The sequence below is a fragment of the Rhinolophus ferrumequinum genome, chromosome 6, assembly GCF_004115265.2.
Source record: "Rhinolophus ferrumequinum isolate MPI-CBG mRhiFer1 chromosome 6, mRhiFer1_v1.p, whole genome shotgun sequence".
Lineage (NCBI taxonomy): Eukaryota > Metazoa > Chordata > Mammalia > Chiroptera > Rhinolophidae > Rhinolophus > Rhinolophus ferrumequinum.
In genome coordinates this window covers 33,343-58,945 of record NC_046289.1, presented here as the reverse complement: position 1 = coordinate 58,945, position 25,603 = coordinate 33,343, and the positions used below count along the sequence as shown (strand labels likewise).

The 25,603-nt window shown below is 48.1% G+C and overlaps 4 gene segments (V, D, J or C); all 4 read right to left on the bottom strand.

The window, feature by feature from the left end:
* Window positions 1–1,939: 1,939 nt before the first annotated feature.
* On the bottom strand, window positions 1,940–2,554 carry LOC117024090 (immunoglobulin heavy variable 2-5-like). The segment is given in 2 exon segments: window positions 1,940–2,421; window positions 2,509–2,554. Coding segments are annotated over 2 exon segments (528 nt in total).
* Window positions 2,555–2,648: 94 nt separating this feature from the next.
* LOC117024089 (immunoglobulin heavy variable 4-59-like) lies at window positions 2,649–8,821 on the bottom strand. The segment is given in 5 exon segments: window positions 2,649–2,728; window positions 2,833–3,001; window positions 6,362–6,666; window positions 6,750–6,801; window positions 8,780–8,821. Coding segments are annotated over 5 exon segments (648 nt in total).
* Window positions 8,822–8,883: 62 nt separating this feature from the next.
* LOC117024087 (immunoglobulin heavy variable 3-11-like) lies at window positions 8,884–25,103 on the bottom strand. The segment is given in 3 exon segments: window positions 8,884–8,897; window positions 11,306–11,632; window positions 24,860–25,103. Coding segments are annotated over 3 exon segments (519 nt in total).
* On the bottom strand, window positions 17,324–17,836 carry LOC117023380 (immunoglobulin heavy variable 1-3-like). The segment is given in 2 exon segments: window positions 17,324–17,643; window positions 17,727–17,836. Coding segments are annotated over 2 exon segments (366 nt in total).
* Window positions 25,104–25,603: the final 500 nt, after the last annotated feature.

Here is a 25,603-nt window from a genome sequence, read left to right as displayed (position 1 = left end):
CTGCAGCCCCTGCTGGGTGGGTCCTGAGCGCCCCCTGCAGCCCAGCCTGTGCACTGCAGGGAGGGTCCTGTCTGGGCTCACAGGGCGTGACCTCTAGCGTCTCTAGTCCAGTGTTACACGTCTGTGCCCTGACTTCACAATGCTCCCTCAGGGACACCATAAGCTTTGACCTCATTTCTAGACAGTGAATTGGCCTGACTAATTCCTGATGACACTGAAGATTGTCCCAAGTAAGGGGCTTATGAAACCTCCAGGGAGTCCATTCCTGGGGCTGCCAGATGCACTGACAGAGGCCTGAGTCCACAAGCTCAGGGGGCTTTCAGGGCCTCTCATCTCCTTTAAATTCCTCTGCTTGAAGGTAACATCCGACTGTATCTGCAGGTGCAGCCTCACGGAGCTGAAAGCCCACTCCACATCTGGTCGTCAGTAGGTCACAGACACACTCACACACACACACACACACACAGACACACACACACACACTGAATTTCATGTTAAGGAACTCCAAATTTGCCGTTCGTCTCTGTAGCTAGCACATGAGCAGTGTCCCCGCACTGACAGTTGGCCTGGCTGTATGACCTGTTTTGACAAACATAATTTTCATAATTATTAGTTGCCTGTAAACAATTTCATCATTTGCAATTGATCTAAAAAATTTCTTTTCTGATGTCTTAAAGTGGTGACATAGTCACTCATTCACATGTGTTAACACCTTATTTCTTTATTTCTTTGTAGACTGGTGATTCTTTTTCATGGTATGGTCTTCATAAAATGACGACAATTCTAGTTTCATGCTCCAACTTTAACTTGAGACGCACTGAGAGATGGTTTTCTGTATCTTTTCTGCGAGATTGCTCGTCAGATGTAATACAGGTGCTTCTGGTGTGAAACTTAGGCATCTCTGTTTCCAGGTTTAAATGTATCACTATCGTGGCCTGTCATGGCTCTCTGGGCACAAAATCAAGTTCCTGGAGCAAGTTTTATGTGTCACACCTCCCGTGTGACACCACTGACCATCATCTGTGCACGGCCACTGTCAGTCACTCCATGAGGAGAGCACCGTCCATCTGTGCTGTCATTTCGTACATTATTGATTCGTGTATTTTGGACCACTTTTTCTTCTTCATGGCAAGAGAAGCTGGGATACGAAACTCTGGAATTCATTAGGATTTCTTATCAGCTAATGCTATTTCAACATGAAATCCAGCATTTTTTTAAAAATTTATTGTGGTGACAATTGTTATTAAAATTGCATAGATTTCAGGTGTACAATTCTGTATTACATCATCTATAAATCCCATTGTGTATTCACCACCCAGAGGCAGTTCTCCTTCCATCACCATATATTTGATCCCCCTTACCCTCATCTACCACCCCCCTCCCCCCTTACCCTCTGGTAACCACTAAACTATTGTCTGTGTCTATGAGTTTTTGTTTCTCATTTGTTTGTCTTGTTCTTTTGTTGTTTTTGGTCTATATACCACATATCAGTGAAATCATATGGTTCTCTGCTTTTTCTCTCTTATTTCGCTTAGCATCATACTTTGAAGATCCATCCATGTTGTCACAAATGTCCCTATATCATCTTTTCTTACCGCCGAATAGTATTCCATTGTGTATATATACCACAACTGCTTTATCCATTCATCTATCGAAGGACATTTTGGTTGTTTCCTTGTCTTGGCCACCGTAAATAAAGCTGCAATGAACATTGGAGCACACGTGTCTTTACATATAAATGATTTCAGGAAATCCACATTTTAATCAAAGATGACCTTGTGTTTATTTGTATTCTGTCACGTGCAGGGACAGCAGCCCATGAAACAGCGGCATTCTGTGGGTGACCTTGTGTCTACGTACCTGACCTTGTCAGGTTGAATGTGATGAAACAGAATTGAGCCTCTCACCTGCATGCAGCACTCACAGGGCCGTGGGTCTTCTAAGGAGAGAAGAGATAGGAAGATGGGGCTCTGAGGCTGTGGGTGGGGAGGAACCCCAGAGCCTGGCAGGAAATGCCATGTGCCACATGTTCCTGGGCTGCAGACAAGGGGGCCCAGCTGAGGCCCAGCCTGGGTTCTTGTACAGGAGCCCCCTGGGCTGTGTCTCTGTGCCTCCGTGCACAGAAATACGTGGCTGTGTCTGCAGGGTTCATGCTGGTCATTGTTAGGACAACCTGGTTTCTGGAAGTGTCCTTGGAGATCGAGAGCCGGCTCTTCAGAGATGGGCTGTAATACTTATCATCATCCCACCAAATGTGTGCAAGCCACTCCAGGGCCTTCCCGGGGGGCTGACGGACCCAGCCCACACCCATACCACTAGTGCTCAGTGAGAACCCCGAGAAGGAGCAGGTCAGCGTAAGGGTCTGGGTGGGTCTCACCAGCCCAGGACCCGACTCCTGCAGGGTGACCTGGGATAGAGCCCCTGTGGAGAAAGCACGAGAAAGGTGAAGCTACTTCTGGACGAGAACTGGAGTCCCTCCATCTCTGAGGTCTTGACCAGAGCACTCACAGGAAGGGACGGTCAGCAGCAGGAGAGTGGAGCAGAGCGTGTCCATGGTGGGGCACAGTCACTGCCCCAGGCCAGGGCTCGGCTTTTCAATCCACGGAGGGGGATGGGGAGATTTGCATGGTGTCACACGGTGCTGACCCCTATGGGGGACTCAGGTCTGTGCAGTAGGGGAGCGAGTCTGTGTTGTAGGAGAAGCGAGCCATGGGTGTGGGCTCCACGTCTGCTCTCCATGGGGACCCGATTCAGGACTGGGTGTCAGGAGACAAGTCCTCAGAAGTGCCCAGTGTGTGGATGGAGTCTGGGCTGTGACACCCCTCTTCTCACAGACAGTGTCCTCTGCGTGGACACCCCTCCAGGGACCCTTGCCCTGGGGGTCCTGTCCTAGAGGAGGGGGAGTGGAGAACTGGCCGGACGGTGCTCCTCCTGCCTCCAGGGCTGAGGTGTGAGCCTGGGCAGAGCAGGAGGCTGAGCCCGCTATCGTGTCCGAGCTTCCCTGTGGTTAGGAGACGGAGGGTCAGTGGACACATCACTCACACTTACTGTGTGAACAAGTGCAGCTCCTGGGCGTGTTCCCACTGCGTGTGCATCCCACAAGGTGGTCCCGACATGGACCTCGTCAGGGGGCACAGTCACCTCTGTGGGCTCAGTGACCTCACGTCGGCCTCCCCTCTTCTCCCCCGTGACCCCGACATTGTAGGGCATCCAGTGCTCTGTATGCTCCTCCGTGCTGGCCGTTCTGAGCTCCATGATTTTCCATAACTGTGGTCACTCCCTGTCCTGTAATGTTGCTGTGAACCCACAGTTCTGTCGTGATTAAAGACATGTGGTTTGTGTGGGGTCTATTGCTCCAGGTTTCGGGGCCAAGAGCACGAAACATGCCTGAGTGACAGTGCTATTAGAATACTGCACAGGCACAGTGCGCTCAGCGTCAGGAAGAGCCTGGAGGAAGCCTGCAAAGGGCTGCAGTGTCAGTCAAGGTCACACCTGATAAGCCCAGGACTTATGTCACTGCCTCTCACAGAATGACCCAGTGACAACTAAGTTCCCTATATCCTCGGGTCAATCCATCTTTCAGAATCCTGGGAAGAACATATGGGCCTACATTTGGTTACACACTGAATTTATGATGTAGAAGGAGTTGCTTCGAATAAATTGCTTTCTTTGAAGTGAGGTAATTGCACGTAACAAGGAGAGTTTCTCAAATAAAACTGTTTGTTATCAAAAGATGGACTGGTGACAGATACAAATGAAAATATTATTACCCTGCAATTTGGCCCCCTCCACACACACACACGAATGGACTCACACACACAGGGACAGACCCAAGCACAAACTGTTCACTCAGATCTGCATTAAATTACTGCTGTGTCCAGTGAATGCAGCAAACTCATATACAATGTAAAGCAAATCCACACACACATTAAACTCTTCTGCTGAGGGAAACTCCATTTAATTAATGGGGTAAAATGTATTCCACATATGACATCATGTCCTGTGTCACAATGCTAATTGTACGACTTCCTTTCCAATTTGGAGCATTCATTTAATTTTTTGGTGAAATTTCTTTGGGTCTGACCTGCACCCCTGTGATGGATGGGAGTGGAGAGTGTGGCATCTTTGTCTTTCTCCACGTTTTTGAGGGAAGGTTTTATTTTTTCCCTGTGGAGCATGAAGTTATGTGTGCACTTCATACAGGGCCTTTATTATATGTCACAGTTTCCTTCTATTCCCATTGTTGTTGCACGATATTAAAATAAAAAACCATGCTGAATTTTGTCATTTTATTTTCATGCAATGATTGATCACCTGATGGAAAAAGAGCAGTGTCATCAAGAAATGGTGCTGGGATCAGTGGACATCCTCCTGCAAAAGAATGTGACTGAACCCCATCATATACCATATACAAAAATTACTCAAAATGGTTTAAGGACCCGAATATAAGACGTAAAAGCATAAAATCCCTAGAGAACACACAAAGGAAAGCTTCATGACAATGGATTTGGCAATAGTTTATTCAATATGATAGGAAAACACAGGCTACAAGCAGAACAATAGACAAATCAGGATAGATGAAACTCACAATTGTATGTGCAGTAGAAAGACACAATGGACATCATGAAAAGGAACTTATTGAATCCTAGACAATAATTGCAAATTATATATCTGATAGTGTGATACTGTCTAGATTGTAAAAGAACCTCTAAAACTGAAACCCAGAAAACAAAATAGCATAATCATAAAAAAGTAACAAATCTGTATTAACAACAACAAAAAAGAGATAATAAATGGTGGCACAGAGGTGCAGGAAAGGGAACTCTTATGTCCTATTGTTGGTAAATAAATGGGTGCAGATACTACAGAAAACAGTATGCAGGTTCCTCAAAATACTAAAAATAAAACTATCCAGCAATCCCACCTCTGGGTATTTATCTGAATGAAACAAAGTCACCATGTCGCAGAGTTATCTGTGCTCCCATGTTTACTGAAGCTTTATGTACCATAGCCGAGACATGGAAACAACCTAAGTGTCCATCAACAAGTGAGTGAATAAAGTATGTGTAATGGAATACTATTCAGCCATAAAAAGAAGGAAATGCTGCCGTTTGCAGCAACATAAATGGACCTCTAGGGCATAACGGTAAACTATGTAAGTCACACAGAGAAAGGCAAACACTGTATGACCTAACTTATGTGTGGAATCCAAAGAGAATCATACAAAAAGGGATCGTATGTGTCGTGACCGTGGATGGGGGCTGGGCAGTGGGAGAAGTGCGTGATGATGATGAAAAGGTACAAACTTCCAGTTACAGGAGAAGTGAGCGCCGGGATGTAGTGGACAACTCGCTGGCTGCAGTGAACACTGCTGTGTGGTGTGTTGGACGTTGGTGAGGGAGTCGACCCTCAAAGTACTCAGCACTAGGAAAGCACACTTTCCCTCCTTGTTCTTTTCTTTGTTTTCTTCTCTTTTCTTATTTCCATATGAGATGATGGATGTTATCAAAAACTTATGTGGTAATCATTTCTGACGATATGGAGACATAGTTTTATTTATAGTATTTGATACTGTAGTGGGTAAAAATGAAGCGAATTCTAGTAAATGGTCATTATGAGCTACACGTCATGGCAATATCAGGAGGACGGGCCGTCTGCCCTGAGAACATTGCACACTGTACGTCACTGTGCAGGAGGCGTCGGGACACCGTTCAGAGGAAACCATGTGCAACATCATGTGCCCTCAGAACACGTTTCTGTGTGATTGTGCATGTGTGAATGCATTTGTTTTTCTAAAACGTGTGTGTCTGAGTGTGTGAGTATGTGTGTGTGTGTGTGTGTGTGTGTGTGTGCTGATCAAGTAGCATGACAACAGCGTGAAACCTGATCACTACCTGTGTGAGCAGACACACTCTGGGGCACATTTTGTTGTGTATTGAAGAGCTCACATGACATTTTACGGAAAGTTGTCAAGAGCTCATCTGCTCCTTTCTAGAAGAGCCTTCAGGATGGTCGTTTTATCAAGAAAGAAATAAAGGACACTCAGGAATTTGGTGAAGGAGTGGTCCCCAGTCACTGTGATATGTCATCTGAAAACAGACAATGTCGCTTCATCACTTGTTGTCTGAGTGAGAGTATGAGAAAACAGAGCCACAAAGAAGAACCAATTATTTTCCTGACGGCAGCTGAGAGCTTTGAGAGGAAATCCCTGCTCCCAACAAAGAGCTCCTTCCCCTCCAGGTGCACACTTGTTCTCATTGGGTCTGGAGCGCCCCCTGGTGTCCTGAGCGCGTCCTGCAGCCCAGAGCCCCTGTCACCTGCAGGGAGGTTTGTGTCTGGGCCCACACTGACTTCCCCTCACGGTGTTCCTCGCACAGTAATACACGGCCGTGTCCTCGGAAGTCACAGAGCTCAGCTGCAGGGAGAACTGGTTCCTTGATGTGTCAGCCGTGATGGGGATTCGGCCCTGGAACGCTGGGTTGTAGCTTGTGCTCCCTGTCCAGTACCCCATCCACTCCAACCCTTTACCAGGGCTCTGGCGGATCCAATGCCAGTAGTAAATGCTGGTGACAGAGCCCCCCGAAACGGTGCAGGTGAGGGACAGGGTCTGCGAGGGCTGCACCAGTCCTGGGCCCGACTCCTGCAGCTGCACCTGGGACAGGACACCTGGGGACAAGGAGGATCAGTCTGTCACTCACGTGCAGTCACATCCATCCCACAGACCCGTGTCTGACACCTGAGACCCTCACCTTGGGGGGCTGTCACCAGGCACAGGAGAAGACCCAGCAGTGTCCTCTTCTTCTAGACCACAGCTCTGCCTTCCCCAGAGACCTCAGCCCTGTGTGAGGAGAGAGCTGGGAGCTCACAGCCCAAGGAGGGTTTTACCCTGAAGCCTGGGGAGAAATTTGCATGTGGGGCAGCCTGTTCCTATAAGTGGGGAGGGACTGAGTCAGGCTCCCCTGGTCCTTATGGGCCCAGTAGGGTCTCTCTCTTGAATTCATACAGCCTCTGAGTCTGGGATGAAAGAGCCCTAGTCTATAAGATTCACTGAAATAGGTCAAAGACTTGCCGTACTTTTGTGAGTCGATCACCAGTTTTTAAAACTTACCGGTATTTGTAATAACTATTAAAGTTCTTAGCATTCCGTGCAGACACATTATTACAACCAACACATTAAACATATTCACAGTTTCCAAATGTTCATAGATAAAAATTCAACTAAAATAAAATGTTGATGTCAATTTCCTGTAAATATATCAGAAACACAAACAGTCCTTCCCACCTCTACTTCGTTTGTGCTCATGTGACTTCATTTTTCTCTAAGTAACTGACTCCCTGCACAGTCAGGGTTGGAGGCTAATCATTAAAGAAGTTGGACATTTATACTGTGGTGTGTCTCACTTCTTGATAAGCAGTAAACAGTCTTTCCATATTCTATACACTGCTTCATAAGATATCTATCTTAGTGTAGTTTGTAATGTGGTTTTTATATTAATTTGCTTGAAATAAAATTTTAATTATCAAAAATTACTTTTATAAAAATTGGCACATTTTTTTCTTCCCAATAAAGTTTATTCTTTCTTTTTTATGTAGATTTTTTTTAATTTAAATTTTAAATTTTTTAAGTTTATTGGGGTGACAATTGTGCTCCAGTGTTCATTGCAGCTTTATTTACGGTGGCCAAGACGTGGAAACAACCAAAATGTCCTTCGATAGATGAATGGATAAAGCAGTTGTGGTATATATACACAATGGAATGGTATTCGGCGGTAAGAAAAGATGAAATAGGACCATTTGTGACAACATGGATGGATCTTGAGATTATAATGCTAAGCGAAATAAGTCAGACAGAAAAGGCACATGCTTTCTTAAAGAACGTGCTTTGTGTTTCATATCAGGAAACCCTTGTCTTATCCAAGGTCCCACGCATTCTGCTCCATTGACGTGTGTCTCTCCCTCCACCAATGACACACAGTCTTGATTATTGCAGCCACTTCACAAGTCTCTTCCCACTTTCAGAAACTCTTCAGTAGTAACTAAAACAACAGAACACTGGGCAGGGTTGGATTCTGGGGCATCCTGAGAAGGGCTGCAGGCAGATCTTTGTCTCCACGTCAATCATCTGTAGGTCCCGGGAAGCCCACATCCTGGTCTGAGGACTGGGGTCCCCCATCCCTTTCTGATGGATGTCAGGGACAGGCGGTGTCGGCTGTGGGGTCACTGATGACTCAGGGACATGTGTCATGACCTGTAGCCTCCTCGTTCCCCACTGTCTATTCTGAAACCCAGGGCTGGGGTGTGCTGACCGCTGGCCCTTTGTGACATAGGTTAGAGGTCAATGAAGCTGTCCCAGGACAGGGCTGAGCCTGTTCTCTCTCTTCTCAGCTCAGGGAGGTTCCCAGAGTCTGGGCTCAGCTCCAGAGGCTTCTGGACAGCTGCTCAGACCACACAACACCCTGACCTCAAACAGACTCCTACCTTTGCCCACAGTTTAGGACAGGAGGTGTTGCCTCTTTCCAAATGAGGCCACAGAGAGCAGCACAGAGACACACACAGGAAACCCACGTGACATCGAGGTTTCCAATCGATTGCTGTGCCCAACTGAGATGTGCAATCGTGAAGGCAAGCAGTTACGGGACATCTCTAAGACCCCCCTCCATACTAGACCTTCCCGCTTTAGTACCAATTGTCTGCATTCTTCCATGAGATGTCAGTCAGGCACGGCCACCAGAGGACACACAGGAGGGGATCAGGGGAAAACAGAGGTTATCACACTCACAGGTCCTACAAACAGGAAGCTCGGGGCCACGTGAGACCACATGGAAGGACCAGGGTGGTCAGCAGGCAGGAGACAGGGAGCAAGAAGCAGTTGAGGACCTGGTCTCACTGGCCTTTCCCTGGGAAAGGAGGGGCAGGCAGGTGATCAGCTTTGGATGGACCAGGTTGAGTAATGTCAGTGGGCTCAGACATGAGGGGCGTGTCCCTGTGCCGGGCACCTGGGCCTGGGATAATGAAGGCAGAGAAGTGTGTCCTGGCGTGCCGGCGAGAGAGAGGCGGTGCTCTGGGTGGGTGAGTTTGTGTGTGAAAGGCCTGCTCCAGCCTGGGCTGTGCTACCTCTGAGGACTGGGTGCCCACGAGGAGCTGTCTCTCCCCAGCAGGAAAGGTGTGTAAAGATGTGGAAACCTGTTAAAGTAGATAAGGTGATAAAATGCATGAACACACAGGATGCAGGAGGTGCCTTTCTGCATTCCCAGCAGCTGCTCCTTGCGCTGTTTTTTTCCCATATCAAAAGATAGACTGGTGACAGATACAAATGAAACTATTATTACCTTGAAATTTGGCCTCTCCCACACACACGCACACACACACACACACACACACACACACACGCGAATGGACTCACACACACAGGGACAGACCCAAGCACAAACTGTTCACTCAGATCTGCATAAAATTACTGCTGTGTCCAGTGAATGTAGCAAAGTCATATACAATGTAAAGCAAATCTACACACACATTAAACTCTTCTGCTGAGGGAAACTCCATTTAATTAATGGGGTAAAATTTATTCCACATAGGACATCATGTCCTGTGTCACAATGCTAATTGTACGTCTTCCTTTCCAATTTGGAGCCTTCGTTTAATTTTTGAGTGAAATGTCTTTGGGTCTGACCTGCACCCTGTGATGGATGGGAGTGGAGAGTGTGGCATCTTTGTCTTTCTCCTCGTCTTCGAGGGAAAGGTTTTATTCTTTCACTGTGGAGCATGAAGTTATGTGTGCACTTCATACAGGGCCTGTATTATATGCAGCAGTTTCTTCTATTCCCAGTGTGTTGTATGATTTTTTTTTAAATTAGAAGCCATGTTGAATTTTGTCCTAAGTGCCCATCAACAAGTGAGTGAATAAAGTATGTGTAATGGAATACTATTCAGCTATAAAAGGAAGGAAATGCTGCCGTTTGCAGCAACATAAATGGACTTCTAGGGCATAACGTTAAACTATGTAAGTCACACAGAGAAAGGCAAACACTGTATGACCTAACTTATGTGTGGAATCTAAAGAGAATCACACAAAAAGGGATCGTATGTGTCGTGACCGTGGGTGGGGGCTGGGCAGTGGGACAAGTGCATGATGATGATGAAAAGGTACAAACTTCCAGTTACAGGAGAAGTGAGCGCCGGGATGTAGTGGACAACTCGCTGGCTGCAGTGAACACTGCTGTGTGGTGTGTTGGACGTTGGTGAGGGAGTCGACCCTCAAAGTACTCAGCACAAGGAAAGCACACTTTCCCTCCTTGTTCTTTTCTTTGTTTTCTTCTCTTTTCTTATTTCCATATGAGATGATGGATTTTATCAAAACTTATGTGGTAATCACTTCTGAAGATATGGAGAAATATTTTATTTATAATAATTGTTACTGTAGTGGGTAAAAATAAAACAAATTCTAGTGAAAGGTCATCTCTAAAGTACAAATAGTAACAATATTAGGAGGACGGACCATGTGCCTCGAGAATATTGTTGATGGTCCATGAACAGGTGGAAGGTGTCTGGACACATTTTAGAGGAAACCACATGCAACATCATGTGCCCTCAGAACACATTTGTATGACGGCTTGTGTTTGAATGTATTTCTTTTTCTAAAACCTGTGTGTGTGTGAGTTTGAGGATGTGAGTTTTCTGTGCTTGTGTGTGAGTGTCTCTGTGTGTGTGTGTGAGTGTGTGTGTCTGTGAGCCTGTGTGAGTGTCAGTGCACGTGTGTGAGTCCGTGTGTGTGTATGTGTGTGTGTGTGTGTGTGTGCTGATCAAGTAGCGTGAGAACAGCATGAAACCTGATCACTACCTATGTGAGCAGACACACTCTGGGGCACATTTTGTTGTGTATTGAAGAGTCAACATGACATTTTACTTAAAGTTGTCAAGAGCTCATCTGCTCCTTTCTAGAAGAGCCTTCAGGATGTTTTTTTTTCAAGAAGTAAATAAAGGACACACAGGAACTTGTTGAAGGAGTGGTTCCAAGTCACTGCCATATGTCATCTGAAAACAATGTCCCTTCTTCACTTGTCTGCAGTGAGAGTATGAGAAAACAGAGCCACAAAGAAGAAGTAAGTGTTCTCCCTGGGGGCAGCTGAGAGCTTTGAGAGGAAATCCCTGCTCCCAACAAGGAGCCCCTTCCCCACCCAGGAGAACACCTGTTCTCTGTGGGTCTGGAGCGCCCCCTGGTGTCCCGAGCGCCCCCTGGTGTCCTCACCGCCCCCTGCAGCCCAGCCCCCCTGTCCCCTGCAGGGAGGTTTGTGTCTGGGCTCACACTGACTTCCACTCAATGTGTCCCTCGCACAGTAATACACGGCCATGTCGTCAGCTCTCAGGCTGGTCATTTGCAGATACAGCGTGTTCTTGTTGTTGTCTCTGGAGATGGTGAATCGGCCCTTCACGGAGTCGGCGTAGTTTATGTAACCACCATTATAACTGATGTATGAGACCCACTCCAGGCCCTTCCCTGGAGCCTGGCAGACCCAGTTCATGCCATAGTCACTGAAGGTGAAACCTGAGGCTGCACAGGAGAGGCGCAGAGACCCCCCAGGCTGCACCAAGCCTCCCCCAGACTCCACCAGCTGCACCTCACACTGGACACCTGCAAACACAGAGACATCCTGGTCAGAAACTGTCACACAGCCACTGTTTCTCTCACTGATATTCTCTCACATATTCAGAGTTTCCTGTTCTCCATAAACTACCTCTTAAAACAGCCACAAGGAAAACCCAGCTGAGCCCAAACTCCATGGTGTGTCGTCTGTGCTCTGTGCTGATCACGGAATGGGGACACCTGGGGATCCCGGGGCTGGGGCTCCTGTCCCACAGCTGCAGGGTCAGGGCTGGGCTGGTTTTCATCAGCACAGGGGCTTCTATTTGCATGTCCTCCTTCCATATAGGGAGCTCCAGGCTTGGACACCTACACAAGGGCGGGGCCTCATGCAGGCGTGAGTGTCCTGGTTGGTTGGTGGCCACGTGAGAGTTCAGGAAAACATGATTTCTTACACATGATGGTGCTGGAGTGAGTGCTCAGCACCCATGACCTCATTTCATTTGTATGTGAGCACCCAGAGCAAGCGACCGAGGTATCAATCCCACCTGCATGTTGCAGAGGTAAAGCTGCACACGGCAGCCTGAGGAGCTGTGTGATGTGTGCAAGGGCACATATCAGCTGAGAGGGAGCCCCAGTACCCTCCCCATGGACCCCACTGCTCCCTCATCCCACTCAAGGGCAGGGATGGACATGCCAGGTGTGGTTCCAGAACTTCTTTCCTGTAATAAAAACACATGTGATATTCTGCATTGTAGTATTTACCTAATAATGCAGCTGTATTTTCATGAGTATTACATTTTGCATGTTATTGTCTGTCTGTCTTTACTTACCAGTTGTCCCTTTATTTCCTTGTAGTAGCTTTAATGATGCATATTTCACCACAGTAAATGGCCCAGATCAGGAGGATCAGGTCTTACCTGAATCTATAGACATTTTATTGGACCTGGAAGCAGGAGCACGAGTAGGAACAGCCCCACCCATTGTCCTCTCTCTGGGTCATTCTCAGTGTCCCAGCTGAGGGACTTGTGGTGATGCCCAGCTCAGGTGGGCTTCTCGTGCAGGAGACTAGCAGGCAGGGAAAGAGCCACCATGGCAGGGACAAGGGACCCTATCAGTAGTGTGGGGCTGTGACTTCACAGTGGGAGAACGAAGACGTTTAACTCTTAGTGAACCCACAAGGGTATATTTGGAACTGCTCAGTTTTGAAGACATATGGACAAGTGCCAATATCAATATATAATTGAGTGAATGATACTAAATCTACTGGTGTGTGGACATAGCAGGGGGAAGATGTAAGTGTATGTTGTCAGCCACATTGTATGTAGTGAAATGTCCACATGCATGTTCCTCGAAGCAGAAAACTAAAATAACCCCTAATTCTCCTCTGACACCTACTGACTGACAATCCACCAGAATCCCCAATCTGTCTATATATAAATTAGATCCCTGATTGTATTTCAAAGTCGATGTCAATTCTGACAACAGCCTGGTGTGTCCTCCCCAGCCTGCAGCATCCCCACATCACGTCACTGCCCTGTGCAAACAGCCCACTGGGTCTCCACCAGGAGACCGAGGAGGAGGACACCTGCCCTCACCTCCCATCACCGTCAGTCCCAGACCTCAGTGTTTGCCTTGAATCATGGAAACTCATTTTAAATTTGAATTTATTGCACATTATGTTTGGTAAATTCTCCCAACAGAATAGGATATTTACAGACACTTCAGCAGTACTTGCACAAACCTTGTTTTAAAATTTTTTCTTTTACATAAAGAGGTGGCAAGCCCCAGTCCCTCCGAGGAAGCCCCTCCCCTTCCCACTTCCCAACTACTCCTGGGCTGCAGCTCTTATTTGGTGGGTCCTGAGCGCCCCCTGCAGCCCAGTTTGCACCCTGCAAGGGAGGGTCCTTTCAGGGCTCACAGGGCGTGACCTCTAGCATCTCTAGTCCAGTGTTACATGTCTGTGCCCTGACTTCACAATGCTCCCTCGGGGACGCCATAAGCTTTGACATCATTTCTGGAAATAGTGAATTGGCCTCACTAAACCCCAATGACACTGCAGGGAGACCTGAAACAAAAGTTTTATAAAACTCCCAAGGAGACCTTTCCTGGGGCTGCCAGATGCACTGACACACTCAACACTCCCCTGAGCCCACAACCTCTCAGGGGATTAGGGGGCCTCTCATCTCCTTTAGCTTCTTCTGGATGAAGGTCACGTCTGACTGTATCTGCAGGTGGAGACTCACGGAGCTGCAAGCCCACTCCACATCTGATCGTCAGTAGGACACACACACACACACACACACACACACACACACACTGATTTTTGAGCTAAGGAACTTCAAATTTGCCTTCCTCAGTGTAGTTTCACATGGGCACTGTCCCTGCACTGACACTCGGCCTCAAAATGTGACCCCTTTGACAAATACAAGAAAAGCAAACATGACTCACACCCAGGGGACCTGGATTGATCCCTCTTGAAATAGACTTCAGGGAACCGGGGTCTGCTGGCAATGGTCACCCTAAATTTCCTGGATTAAGTGCACATAATAGGAGTTTAATGAACGATCCGATGCGGTGAAAGGCTAAGTGCACAGCTACCTACTGTGCGTGAGGCATGTCGCCAGCAGGTAAGAGGTGTGACCTCCCCTGACCAGCAAGCCTTGTTGTCCATTTGACCCAGGACAAGGTGTCCATCAGGTCTTTAGAAGAAAACACGGGGTCAGCTCCCTGGGAAGGACCTACGCGGGGCTGCTGACCACCTGCACTGCCATCCATGGAACAGGGAAGGCCTCCTGCATCCATGCAGCCCACTCTAAATAGACCCAGGGCATCACCCCAAGACCACTGGAGGCTGTCCCTGCAGGTGACCTGAAACCTGGCACTGCCAGGGCCACTGGCCAGACCCCAGAATAGATGGCACCATGATGTGACAGCTTTCCCCAGGTCACAGGTCGGGAGACTTGGCTTTCACTTCTTCCTTAAAATAACCGTCAGGGACACTCTGTGAAAATGCAGGAATCAGTTCTCTTATGAGTTAACACCTCTCACACTATTATTTACTCTAAGGCTGACTAAGGAGTGCTTGTCTCTTTCTATCCACCTTCGTCTCTGCGTTTCCACTATGACTCCTTTTCAACCTGTGTCCTGCACTAATTAACTGTCTCTTTTTCAACAGGTTGTGCAGACACCAAACGCCCTCTTATGCGAGTTTACCAAACCCTGGTGACATTAACTAACCAATGTGATGGCTGGTTATGTTGACACCTCAATAGTGCAAAAGCACCAGGCTGTGTTCATGCCGATGTGAACACCTGGTGTACTGGGGACATGCCTGTGACAGACAGGGTGTGGTGTCCATGACAACACAGACATCACTCGGCCTCTTCTGCTGCTGAGTCAGTCGGGCCCAGGGTGTTCTAAAAAAGCTCAGGGACTGTGCTTACCTGGAGGGAGGCACAGGAGAGAAACGTCCCCTGAGCACTGGAAGCAGATATGATACTGGACGTTCCTGGTGACAGATCAGGACAGCACTGCACTCAAACTCTGTGGTCTGAGCCCACAGGTGGCATGTCCAAACCTCCCAAGACTAAGTGACTGTAGCCCCACCTTCTGGGCCCAGGTTCCTGCCAGCTCACCAGGTGTTTGGTGGCTCATCCACCTTCCCCATGTGACTCGGTTATTGAAGCTGCTCCCGAGTCAGCAGCCCGATACCACGTACTGTGTGTGTGTGTGTGTGTGTGTGTGCACCCAACCTGTGGAGTGGCTCGGCAAGGCAACGGGACACAGCTTTACAGCTACCGCAGACCAATGACAGGCTGTCTACAGCAGCTATTTCACAACCGTTGTGCTCTCACACACCGACACAGCACGTGGAGTCTGGAGACACTGACGTGACTCAAGAAATACTTCAGATCCTGAGAACTACAGATTCGACTGTGACCCTGTCTGTGAGCCAAGATCCTTTATTTTGTGTGTATGATTAAAGTATTAAAGGGATCCCACCAAAATGGTCAGGATGACATGGACTCGGGTTTATGGCTCCTTCTGTCCCTCCACACGCCACCCTGAAAGCAGCCACATTACACATTTAGGGCCCTGTGTTCATAAGTTGTGCCCCTTACACCTGCCATGTGAGAATGGCAGGAAGTCCACCTGCATATCACAAGTCCAAGTTCTTTTCAGCGCTGAGGGGCTGATTCCCACACTTTGGAGACTATGAATTGGAAGAAGTGACCTTAAGTCTGTCTAGGGCAATGGAACGAGAGCTCCCACCACTGTGCAAATTGCAGGGCGTGAACCCCCGAGTCTCTGTGGTGCCGCAGGTACACTGACCACCCAGGAGGAGGAACCTGTGTCGTCACTGATGAAAATGATGCTTTTCTGTAAAGTGAACGGGACACATGGAATCTCACTCAATCTGTTAAAAGGATCGTTCACACTTTCCATCAGATCAATGATGCAGAGTTGTCATTGCACTGGCCTGTCCCCAGGGATGGGGACTAGTCTGATGGGTTTGCGGAAAGAGCTGCAAAGTGTCCTTTCCTGTTTGTCCATCCTCGTTCTGTCTCCTTCTCTCCTTTGCAGATGTCTTAGCACTCAGCTTCCCACCCGTTCTCTCTCTCCACAGCCATCAGTCCAGCTCTCACTACATGACACTTTCAGGGACGTTCAGAGGATAAAACTGTTGGGGACCAGGGCAGGCTCCCCAGGATATCCCACAATGGGGTGTAATTCATTTAGAATGAGTTACTTGAAAAGCAGCCAGAGCAAGAAGGGCACGTGGACTCTCGTTCTGTCCTCAAATGGAAGAAATTAATCTCCCCTGTGTAAGAGGCTGTCCTTGCTCCAAGGGTGGGCTCCTAAGGTATCAAGGTCTTGAACCCAGAAATAGAAGACATTTTGAAAGTATGATACATTGAAATACTTGAAATGGAGACTGAATGGACCTCTTGTATGGACACTGATGGCCACACACCGTCCTTGGAACAACAAGGTGGGGGCAGATTCTGCTCCAGGGAAGAAGGCCACATGCTGCTGGGTGGGACGTGTAGGGACCTGCCATGAGCCCCAAATGCAAGGGATGCAGCTCTGATGGTGGAACGAGACCCTGCAGCCTCTGGGAGACGCACCATCCTGGGGACACTGTGATGTAGACCCAGTTTAGCTCATTTTCTGAACAGTAAGAGGATAAGTCTGTCTTTCAAACCCGAGTTGTGATGTTTTGGGACAGTTTCCAGAGACACCAACGTGCAGGTCCTACACGTCCACACACGACTGTGGGTGCCTGTGTTCTCATGACTATTTGGGGGCAGGGACATATCTCAGAGCTTCTGTGTTCTCTGTCCTCCATTCTGCTTCCTGCCGTGACCCATAGACTGTGATGCAGTTTATCTTCTCTGACCACAGAGAGGGAGCCGCCTGCGACTGCTCCAAGGAGAAGATTCTGGAATCTTTTGAGGACTGAGTTCAGGGATGTCATGTTTCAGCCACCATCATGGTCACATTTATACCGTGAAAATTAGAAAACATTACAGAAAGTTTAATATTTTTTCTCCTGTTGGGAGTTGGTTTCTCACACAGAACTGAAAATATTCCATAAATAATTAACGAATGCAGTTCCTTCATCTCTCTATCCATAACCCTAAGTCAAAGACAGGCTGTGCCCAGCTGCCTCTGTCGTCTCCTCAGCCCTGCACAGCTGCCCTCTCCTCAGGGTTTCTGACACTCTCAGGATGTGGGTCATCTCACTGTGTCCCTCGCACAGTAATACACGGCCGTGTCCTCAGGTCTCAGACTGCTCAGCTCCATGTAGGCTGTGCTGGTGGATTTGTCTGCGGTGATGGTGACTCTGCCCTGGAACTTCTGTGCGTAGTCTGTACCACCACTGTTAGCGTAGATATATCCCATCCACTCAAGCCCTTGTCCCGGGGCCTGTCGCACCCAGTGCATCCCGTAGCTGGTGAAGGTGTATCCGGAAGCCTTGCAGGACACCTTCACGGAGGCCCCAGGCTTCCTCACCTCAGCCCCAGGCTGCACCAGCTGGACCTCGGAGTGGACACCTGTGGGGAGGAGACAAGAGTGGGTGGATCCCCCGTGACTGGCCCAGGTCCCCTCATCAGCCAGGGACTGGGGAGCCCCTTACCTGTCGCCACTGCCACCAGGAAGAGGACTGTCCATCTCCAGTCCATGGTGAGGGCTGTGCTGTCAGGACGTCTGTAGGGGAGCGTGTGGCTGTGGGGCGATGCTCTCAGGGCCCAGACACGTGCGTATTTAACCCCGCCCACCTCAGCTCATTTGCATATTCATGAGCAGAGGGTTTCATAGCTGAAGACTTGGCCCAACTGAGAGAAGATCGAGGACGCAGGACCGTGTTCAGTGGGCGTCTGAGGGTCCAAGTCCCAATCCCTGGAATAGGATTGTGTCCTCTGCAGATCCCTGAATCTGTGCAGACAGAGCTGTTCCCACTGAGGAACAAATCCTCCAGGACGTGATCCTCACTGAGAACCCCCCTTTGAATGACCACCTGAGCCTGTTATGCTCTTTGATCTGATTGACTGAATCCTATGTTCAGTGTGTATACCAGAATTTTGAAAATTTCAAAGTGTAAAACCATCCTCATCATTCAGATTGTTGCTCTTAATACATCCTAGAGTTGTAGAAACCCCATTTTTAATTTGATTTTATTGCCCATTATATTTGGTAAACACTCCCAATTGAATAGGATATTTAGACACTTCAGCAGTACTTGCACAAATCTTGTTTTAAATGTTTTTTTCCTTTTTAAAGAGGAAGGAAGCCCCAGGCCCTCAGAGGACGCCCCTTCCTTTCCTCTCCCCACCTGCTCCTGGGGCTGCCTCCCCTGCTGCGTGGGTCCTGAGCGCCCCCTGCAGCCCAGCCTGTGTCCTGCAGGGTCGGGTTCTGTCAGGGCTCACAGGGCATGACCTCTAGTGTCTCTAGTCCTGTGTTAAATGTCTGTGACCTGACCTCACAATGCTCCCTCAGAGATACCACAAGCTTTGACCTCATTTTTAGACATAGTGAATTGGCCTCACTAAACCCCAATGCACTGTAGATTGTCCCCAAGCAAGTAGCTTATGACACCACCAAGGAGTCTCTTCCTGGGGATGCCAGATGCACTGACAGAGCCCTGAGTCCACAAGCTCAGGGGGCTTTGTGGACCTCTCAGCTCGTTTAGGTTCCTCTGGTTGAAGGTCACATCCGACTGTATCTGCAGGTGCAGACTCATGGAGCTGAAAGCCCACTCCACATCTGGTCGTCAGTAGGTCACAGACACACACAGACACACACACACACTGAATTTCATGTTAAGGAACTCCAAATTTGCCTTTCGTCTCTGTAACTAGCACATGGACAGTGTCCCCGCACTGACAGTTGGCCTGGCTGTATGACCTGTTTTGACAAACATAATTGTCATGATTATTAGTTGTCTGTAAATAATTTCATCATTTGCAATTTATCTAAAAAATTTCTGATGTCTTAAAGTGGTGACATAGTCACTCATTCACATGTGTTAACACCTTATTTCTTTACTAATTTGTAGACTCTGGTGATTCTTCTTCATGGTATGGTCTTCATTAAATGACGACAATTCTAATTTCACGCTCAAACTTTAACTTGAGACGCACTGAGAGATGCTTTGCTGTATCTTTTCTGCGAGATTGCTTGTCAGATGTAATACATGTGCTTCTGGTGTCAAACTTAGGCATCTCTGTTTCCAGGTTTAAATGTATCACTATCGTGGCCTGTCATGGCTCTCTGAGCACAAAATCAAGTTCCTGGAGCAAGTTTTATGTGTCACACCTCCCGTGTGACACCACTGACCATCAGCTGTGCACGGCCACTGTCAGTCACTCCATGAGGAGAGCACCGTCCATCTGTGCTGTCATTTCGTACAGTATTTATTCGTGCATTTTGGGCCACTTTTTCTTCTTCATGGCAACAGAAGCTGGGATATGACACCTGGGAATTCATTCGGATTTCTTATGAGCTAATGCTACTTCAACATGAAATCCAGATTTTAATCAAAGATGACCTTGTGTTTGTTTGTATTCTGTCACTTACAGGGACAGCAGCCCGTGAAACAGCAGCATCCTGTGGGTGATCTTGTGTCCACGTACCTGACCTTGTCAGGTTGAATGCTGATGAAACAGAATTCAACCTCTCACCTGCATGCAGCACTCACAGGGCCGTGGGTCTTCTAAGGAGAGAAGAGAAAGGAAGACGGGGCTCTGAGGCTGTGGGTGGGGAGGAACCCCAGAGCCTGGCAGGAAATGTCATGTGCCACACGTTCCTGTGCTGCAGACGTGGGGGCCCAGCTGAGGCCCAGCCTGGGTTCTTGTACAGGAGCCCCCTGGGCTGTGTCTCTGTGCCTCTGTGCACAGAAATACGTGGCTGTGTCTGCAGGGTCCATGCTGGTCATTGTTAGGACCACCTGGTTTCTGGAAGTGTCCTTGGAGATCGAGAGCCGGCTCTTCAGAGATGGGCTGTAATACTTACCATCATCCCACCAAATGGTTGCGAGCCACTCCAGGGCCTTCCCAGGGGGCTGACGGACCCAGCTCACATCCATACCACTAGTGCTCAGTGAGAACCCCGAGAAGGAGCAGGTCAGCGTAAGGGTCTGGGTAGGTCTCACCAGCCCAGGACCCGACTCCTGCAAGGTGACCTGGGACAGAACCCCTGTGGAGAAAGCACGAGAAAGGTGAAGCTACTTCTGGACGAGAACTGGAGTCCCTCCATCCCTGAGGCCCTAACCGGAGCACTCACAGGAAGGGACGGTCAGCAGCAGGAGAGTGGAGCAGAGCGTGTCCATGGTGGGGCACAGTCACTGCCCCAGGCCAGGGCTCGGCTTTTCAATCCACGGAGGGGGATGGGGAGATTTGCATGGTGTCACACGGTGCTGACCCCTGTGGGGGACTCAGGTCTGTGCAGTAGGGGAGCGAGTCTGTGCTGTAGGAGAAGCAAGCCCTGGGTGTGGGCTCCACGTCTGCTCTGCATGGGGACCCGACTCAGGACTGGGTGTCAGGAGACAAGTCCTCAGAAGTGCCCAGTGGGTGGATGGAGTCTGGGCTGGGACACCCCTCTTCCCACAGATAGTGTCCTCTGCGTGGACGCCCCTCCAGGGACCCTCGCCCTGGGGGTCCTGTCCTTGAGGAGGGGGAGTGGAGAACTGGCTGGACGGTGCTCCTCCTGCCTCCAGGGCTGAGGTGTGAGCCTGGGCAGAGCAGGAGGCTGAGCCCGCTGTCGTGTCCGAGCTTCCCTGTGGTTAGGAGACGGAGGGTCAGTGGACACATCACTCACACTTACTGTGTGAACAAGTGCAGCTCCTGGGCGTGTTCCCACTGCGTGTGCATCCCACAGGGTGGTCCCGACGTGGACCTCGTCAGGGGGCACAGTCACCTCTGTGGGCTCAGTGACCTCACGTCGGCCTTCGCTCTTCTCCCCCGTGACCCCGACATTGTAGGGCATCCAGTGCTCTGTATGCTCCTCCGTGCTGGCCGTTCTGAGCTCCATGATTTTCCATAACTGTGGCCACTCCCTGTCCTGTAATGTTGCTGTGAACCCACAGTTCTGTCGTGATTAAACACGTGCGATTTCTGTGGGGTCTATTGCTTCAGGTTTCAGGGCCAAGAGCATGAAACGTGCCAGAGTGACAGTGCTATTAGAATACTGCACAGGCACAGTGCGCTCAGCGTCAGGAAGAGCCTGGAGGAAGCCTGCAAAGGGCTGCAGTGTCAGTCAAGGTCACACCTGGACTCATGTCACTGCCTCTCACAGAATGACCGGGTGACAACTAAGTTCCCTATATCCTCGGGTCAATCCATGTTTCAGAGTCCTGGGAAGAGCATATGGACCTACATTTGGTTACACACTGAATTTATGATGAAGAAGGAATTGCTTCGAATAAATTGCTTTCTTTGAAGTGAGGTAATTGCACGTAACAAGGAGAGTTTCTCAAATAAAACTGTTTGATATCAAAAGATGGACTGGTGATAGATACAAATGAAAATATTATTACCCTGCAATTTGGCCACACACACACACACACACACACACTCACACACACACGAATGGACTCACACACACAGGGACAGACTCAAGCACAAACTGTTAACTCAGATCTGCATTAAATTACTGCTGTGTCCAGTGAATGCAGCAAACTCATATACAATGTAAAGCAAATCCACACACACATTAAACTCTTCTGCTGAGGGAAACTCCATTTCATTAATGGGGTAAAATGTATTCCACATATGACATCATGTCCTGTGTCACAATGCTAATTGTACATCGTTCTTTCCAATTTGGAGCCTTCTTTTAATTTTTTGGTGAAATTTCTTTGGGTCTGACCTGCACCCTGTGATGGATGGGAGTGGAGAGTGTGGCATCTTTGTCTTACTCCTCGTCTTCGAGGGAAAGGTTTTATTCTTTCACTGTGGAGAATGAAGTTATGTGTGCACTTCATACAGGGCCTGTATTATATGCAATAGTTCCTTCTATTCCCAGTGTGTTGCATGGGTTTTTTATAAATCAGAAGCCATGTTGAATTTTGTCATTTTATTTTCCTGCATTCTTTGATCACCTTATGGAAAAAGAGCAGTGTCATCCAGAAATGGTGCTGGGATCACCGAATATTCTCCTTCAAAAGAATATAACTGAACCTTGTCATATTCTATATACAAAAATTAGTTCAAAATGGTTGAAGGACCCGAATATAAGACGCAAACGTATAAAATCCCTAGAGAAAACACAAAGGAAAGCTTCATGACAATGGATTTGGCAATAGTTTATTCAATATGATAGGAAAACAAAGGACACAAGCACAACAATAGACAAATCGGGATTGATGAAACTCGAAATTGTATGTGCAGTAGAAAGACACAATGGACATCATGAAAAGGAACTTATTGAATGGTAGAAAATAATTGCAAATTATACATCTGATAGTGTGATAATATCTAGATTGTAAAAGAACCTCTAACACTGAACCCCAGGAAAAAAAAGAGCAAAATCACAAAAAAGGAAAAAGTCTGTATTAACAACAACAAAAAAGAGATAATAGATATGCAGGAAGGGGACCCCTTATGCACTATTAGTGGTAAATGAATGGGTGCAGCTCCTACAGAAAACAGTATGCACGTTGCTGAAAATATTAAAAATAAAACTATCGTATTATCCAGCAATCCCACCTCTGGGTATTTATCTAAATGAAACAAAGTCACCATGTCGCAGAGTTATCTGTGCTCCCATGTTTACTGAAGCATTATGTACCATAGCCGAGACATGGAAACAACCTAAGTGTCCATCAACAAGTGAGTGAATAAAGTATGTGTAATGGAATAGTATTCAGCCATAAAAAGAAGGAAATGCTGCTGTTTGCAGGAACATAAATTGACCTTGAGGGCATAATGGTAAACTACGTAAGTCACACAGAGAAAGGCAAACACTGTATGACCTAAGTTATGTGTGGAATCTAAAGAGAATCACACAAAAAGGGATCGTATGTGTCATGACCGTGGGTGGGGGCTGGGCAGTGGGAGAAGTGCATGATGATGATGAAAAGGTACAAACTTCCAGTTACAGGAGAAGTGAGCGCCGGGATGTAGTGGACAACTCGCTGGCTGCAGTGAACACTGCTGTGTGCTGTGTTGGACGTTGGTGAGGGAGTCGACCCTCAAAGTACTCAGCACTAGGAAAGCACACTTTCCCTCCTTGTTCTTTTCTTTATTTTCTTCTCTTTTCTTATTTCCATATGAGATGATGGATTTTATCAAAACTTTATGTGACAATCATTTCTGAAGATATGAAGACATAATTTTATTTATAATAATTTTATTCTGGTATTACAGAATGGTACGCCCAATATCTATGTAACTTTACTACCAATTGTCTCCCCAGTAAACTTTAATTTAAATAAAAAAATAATTGTTACTGTATTGGGAAAAATAAAACAAATTCCAGTAAAAGATCATCTCTAAAGCACATGTAGTAACAATATTAGGAGGACGGACCATGTGCCCCGAGAATATTGCTGATGGTCCATGAACAGGTGGAAGGTGTCTGGACACATTTCAGAGGAAACCATGTGCAACATCATGTGCCCTCAGAACACATTTGTATGACGGCTTGTGTTTGAATGTATTTCTTTTTCTAAAACATGTGTGTGTGTGAGTTTGAGTGTGTGACTTTTCTGTGCTTGTGTTGAGTGTCTGTGTGTGTGTCTGAGTGTGTGTGTCTGTGAGCCTGTGTGAGTGTCAGTGCACGTGTGTGAGTCCGTGTGTGTGTGTGTGTGTGTGTGTGTGTGTGTGCTGATCAAGTAGCATGAGAACAGCATGAAACCTGATCACTACCTATGTGAGCAGACACGCTAGGGGGCACATTTTGTTGTGTATTGAAGAGTCAACATGACATTTTACTTAAAGTTGTCAAGAGCTCATCTGCTCCTTTCTAGAAGAGCCTTCAGGATGGTCGTTTTATCAAGATATAAATAAAGGACACACAGGAACCTTTATGTGTGAGGAGTGGTCCACAGTCACTGCAATATGTCATATGAAAACAGACAATGTCCCTTCATCACTTGTCTGCAGTGAGAGTATGAGAAAACAGAGCCACAAAGAAGAAGCAAGTGTTGTCCCTGGGGGCAGCTGAGAGCTTTGAGAGGAAATCCCTGCTCCCAACAAGGAGCCCCTTCTCCACCCAGGAGAACACCTGTTCTCTGTGGGTCTGGAGCGCCCCCTGGTGTCCTGAGCGCCCCGGGCTGTCCTGAGCGCCCCCTGCAGCCCAGCCCCGCTGTCCCCTGAAGGGAGGTTTGTGTCTGGGCTCACACTGACTTCCCCTCACTGTGTCCCTCGCACAGTAATACACGGCCGTGTCGTCGGCTCTCAGGCTGGTCATTTGCAGATACAACGTGTTCTTGTTGTTGTCTCTGGAGATGGTGAATCGGCCCTTCACGGAGTCGGCGTAGTATGTGCTACTTCCATCACCATAAATAACTGCCACCCACTCCAGGCCCTTCCCTGGAGCCTGACGGACCCAGTGCATCCAGTAGCTACTGAAGGTGAATCCAGAGGCTGCACAGGAGAGGCGCAGAGACCCCCCAGGCTGCACCAAGCCTCCCGCAGACTCCACCAGCTGCACCTCACACTGGACACCTGCAAACACAGAGACATCCTGGTCAGAAACTGTCACACAGCCACTGTTTCTCTCACTCATATTCTCTCACATAGTCACAGTCTCCTGTTCTCCATAAATTACCTCTTAAAACAGCCACAAGGAAAACCCAGCTGAGCCCAAACTCCATGGTGTGTCGTCTGTGCTCAGTCCTGATCACGGAATGGGGACACCTGGGGATCCCGGGGCTGGGGCTCCTGTCCCACAGCTGCAGGGTCAGGGCTGGGCTGGTTTTCATCAGCACAGGGGCCCCTATTTGCATGTCCTCCTTCCATATAGGGAGCTCCGGGCTTGGACACCTAGACAAGGGCAGGGCCTCATGCAGGCGTGAGTGTCCTGGTTGGTTGGTGGCCACGTGAGAGTTCAGGAAAACATGATTTCTTATACGGGATGGTGCTGGAGTGAGTGCTCAGCACCCATGACCTCATTTCATTTGTGTGTGAGCACCCAGAGCAAGTGACCGAGGTATCAATCCCACCTGCATGTTGCAGAGGTAAAGCTGCACACGGCAGCCTGAGCAGCCGTGTGATGTGTCCAAGGGCACATATCAGAGAGGGAACCCCAGTACCCGCCCCATGGACCCTACTGCTCCCTCATCCCACTCCAGGGCAGGGATGGACGTGCCAGGTGAGGTTTCAGAACCACTTTCCTGTAATGAGAGTATGTGTGATTTTCTGCATGGTAGTATTTACCTAAGAATGTAGAGAATCGGGGTACATGTACATGTAATTTCATAAGTGTGACATTTTGCATGTTGTTGTCTGTCTGTAAGTCTTTCCTTACAAACTGTCCATTTATTTGCTTGTAGTAGCTTTAAAGATGCATAGT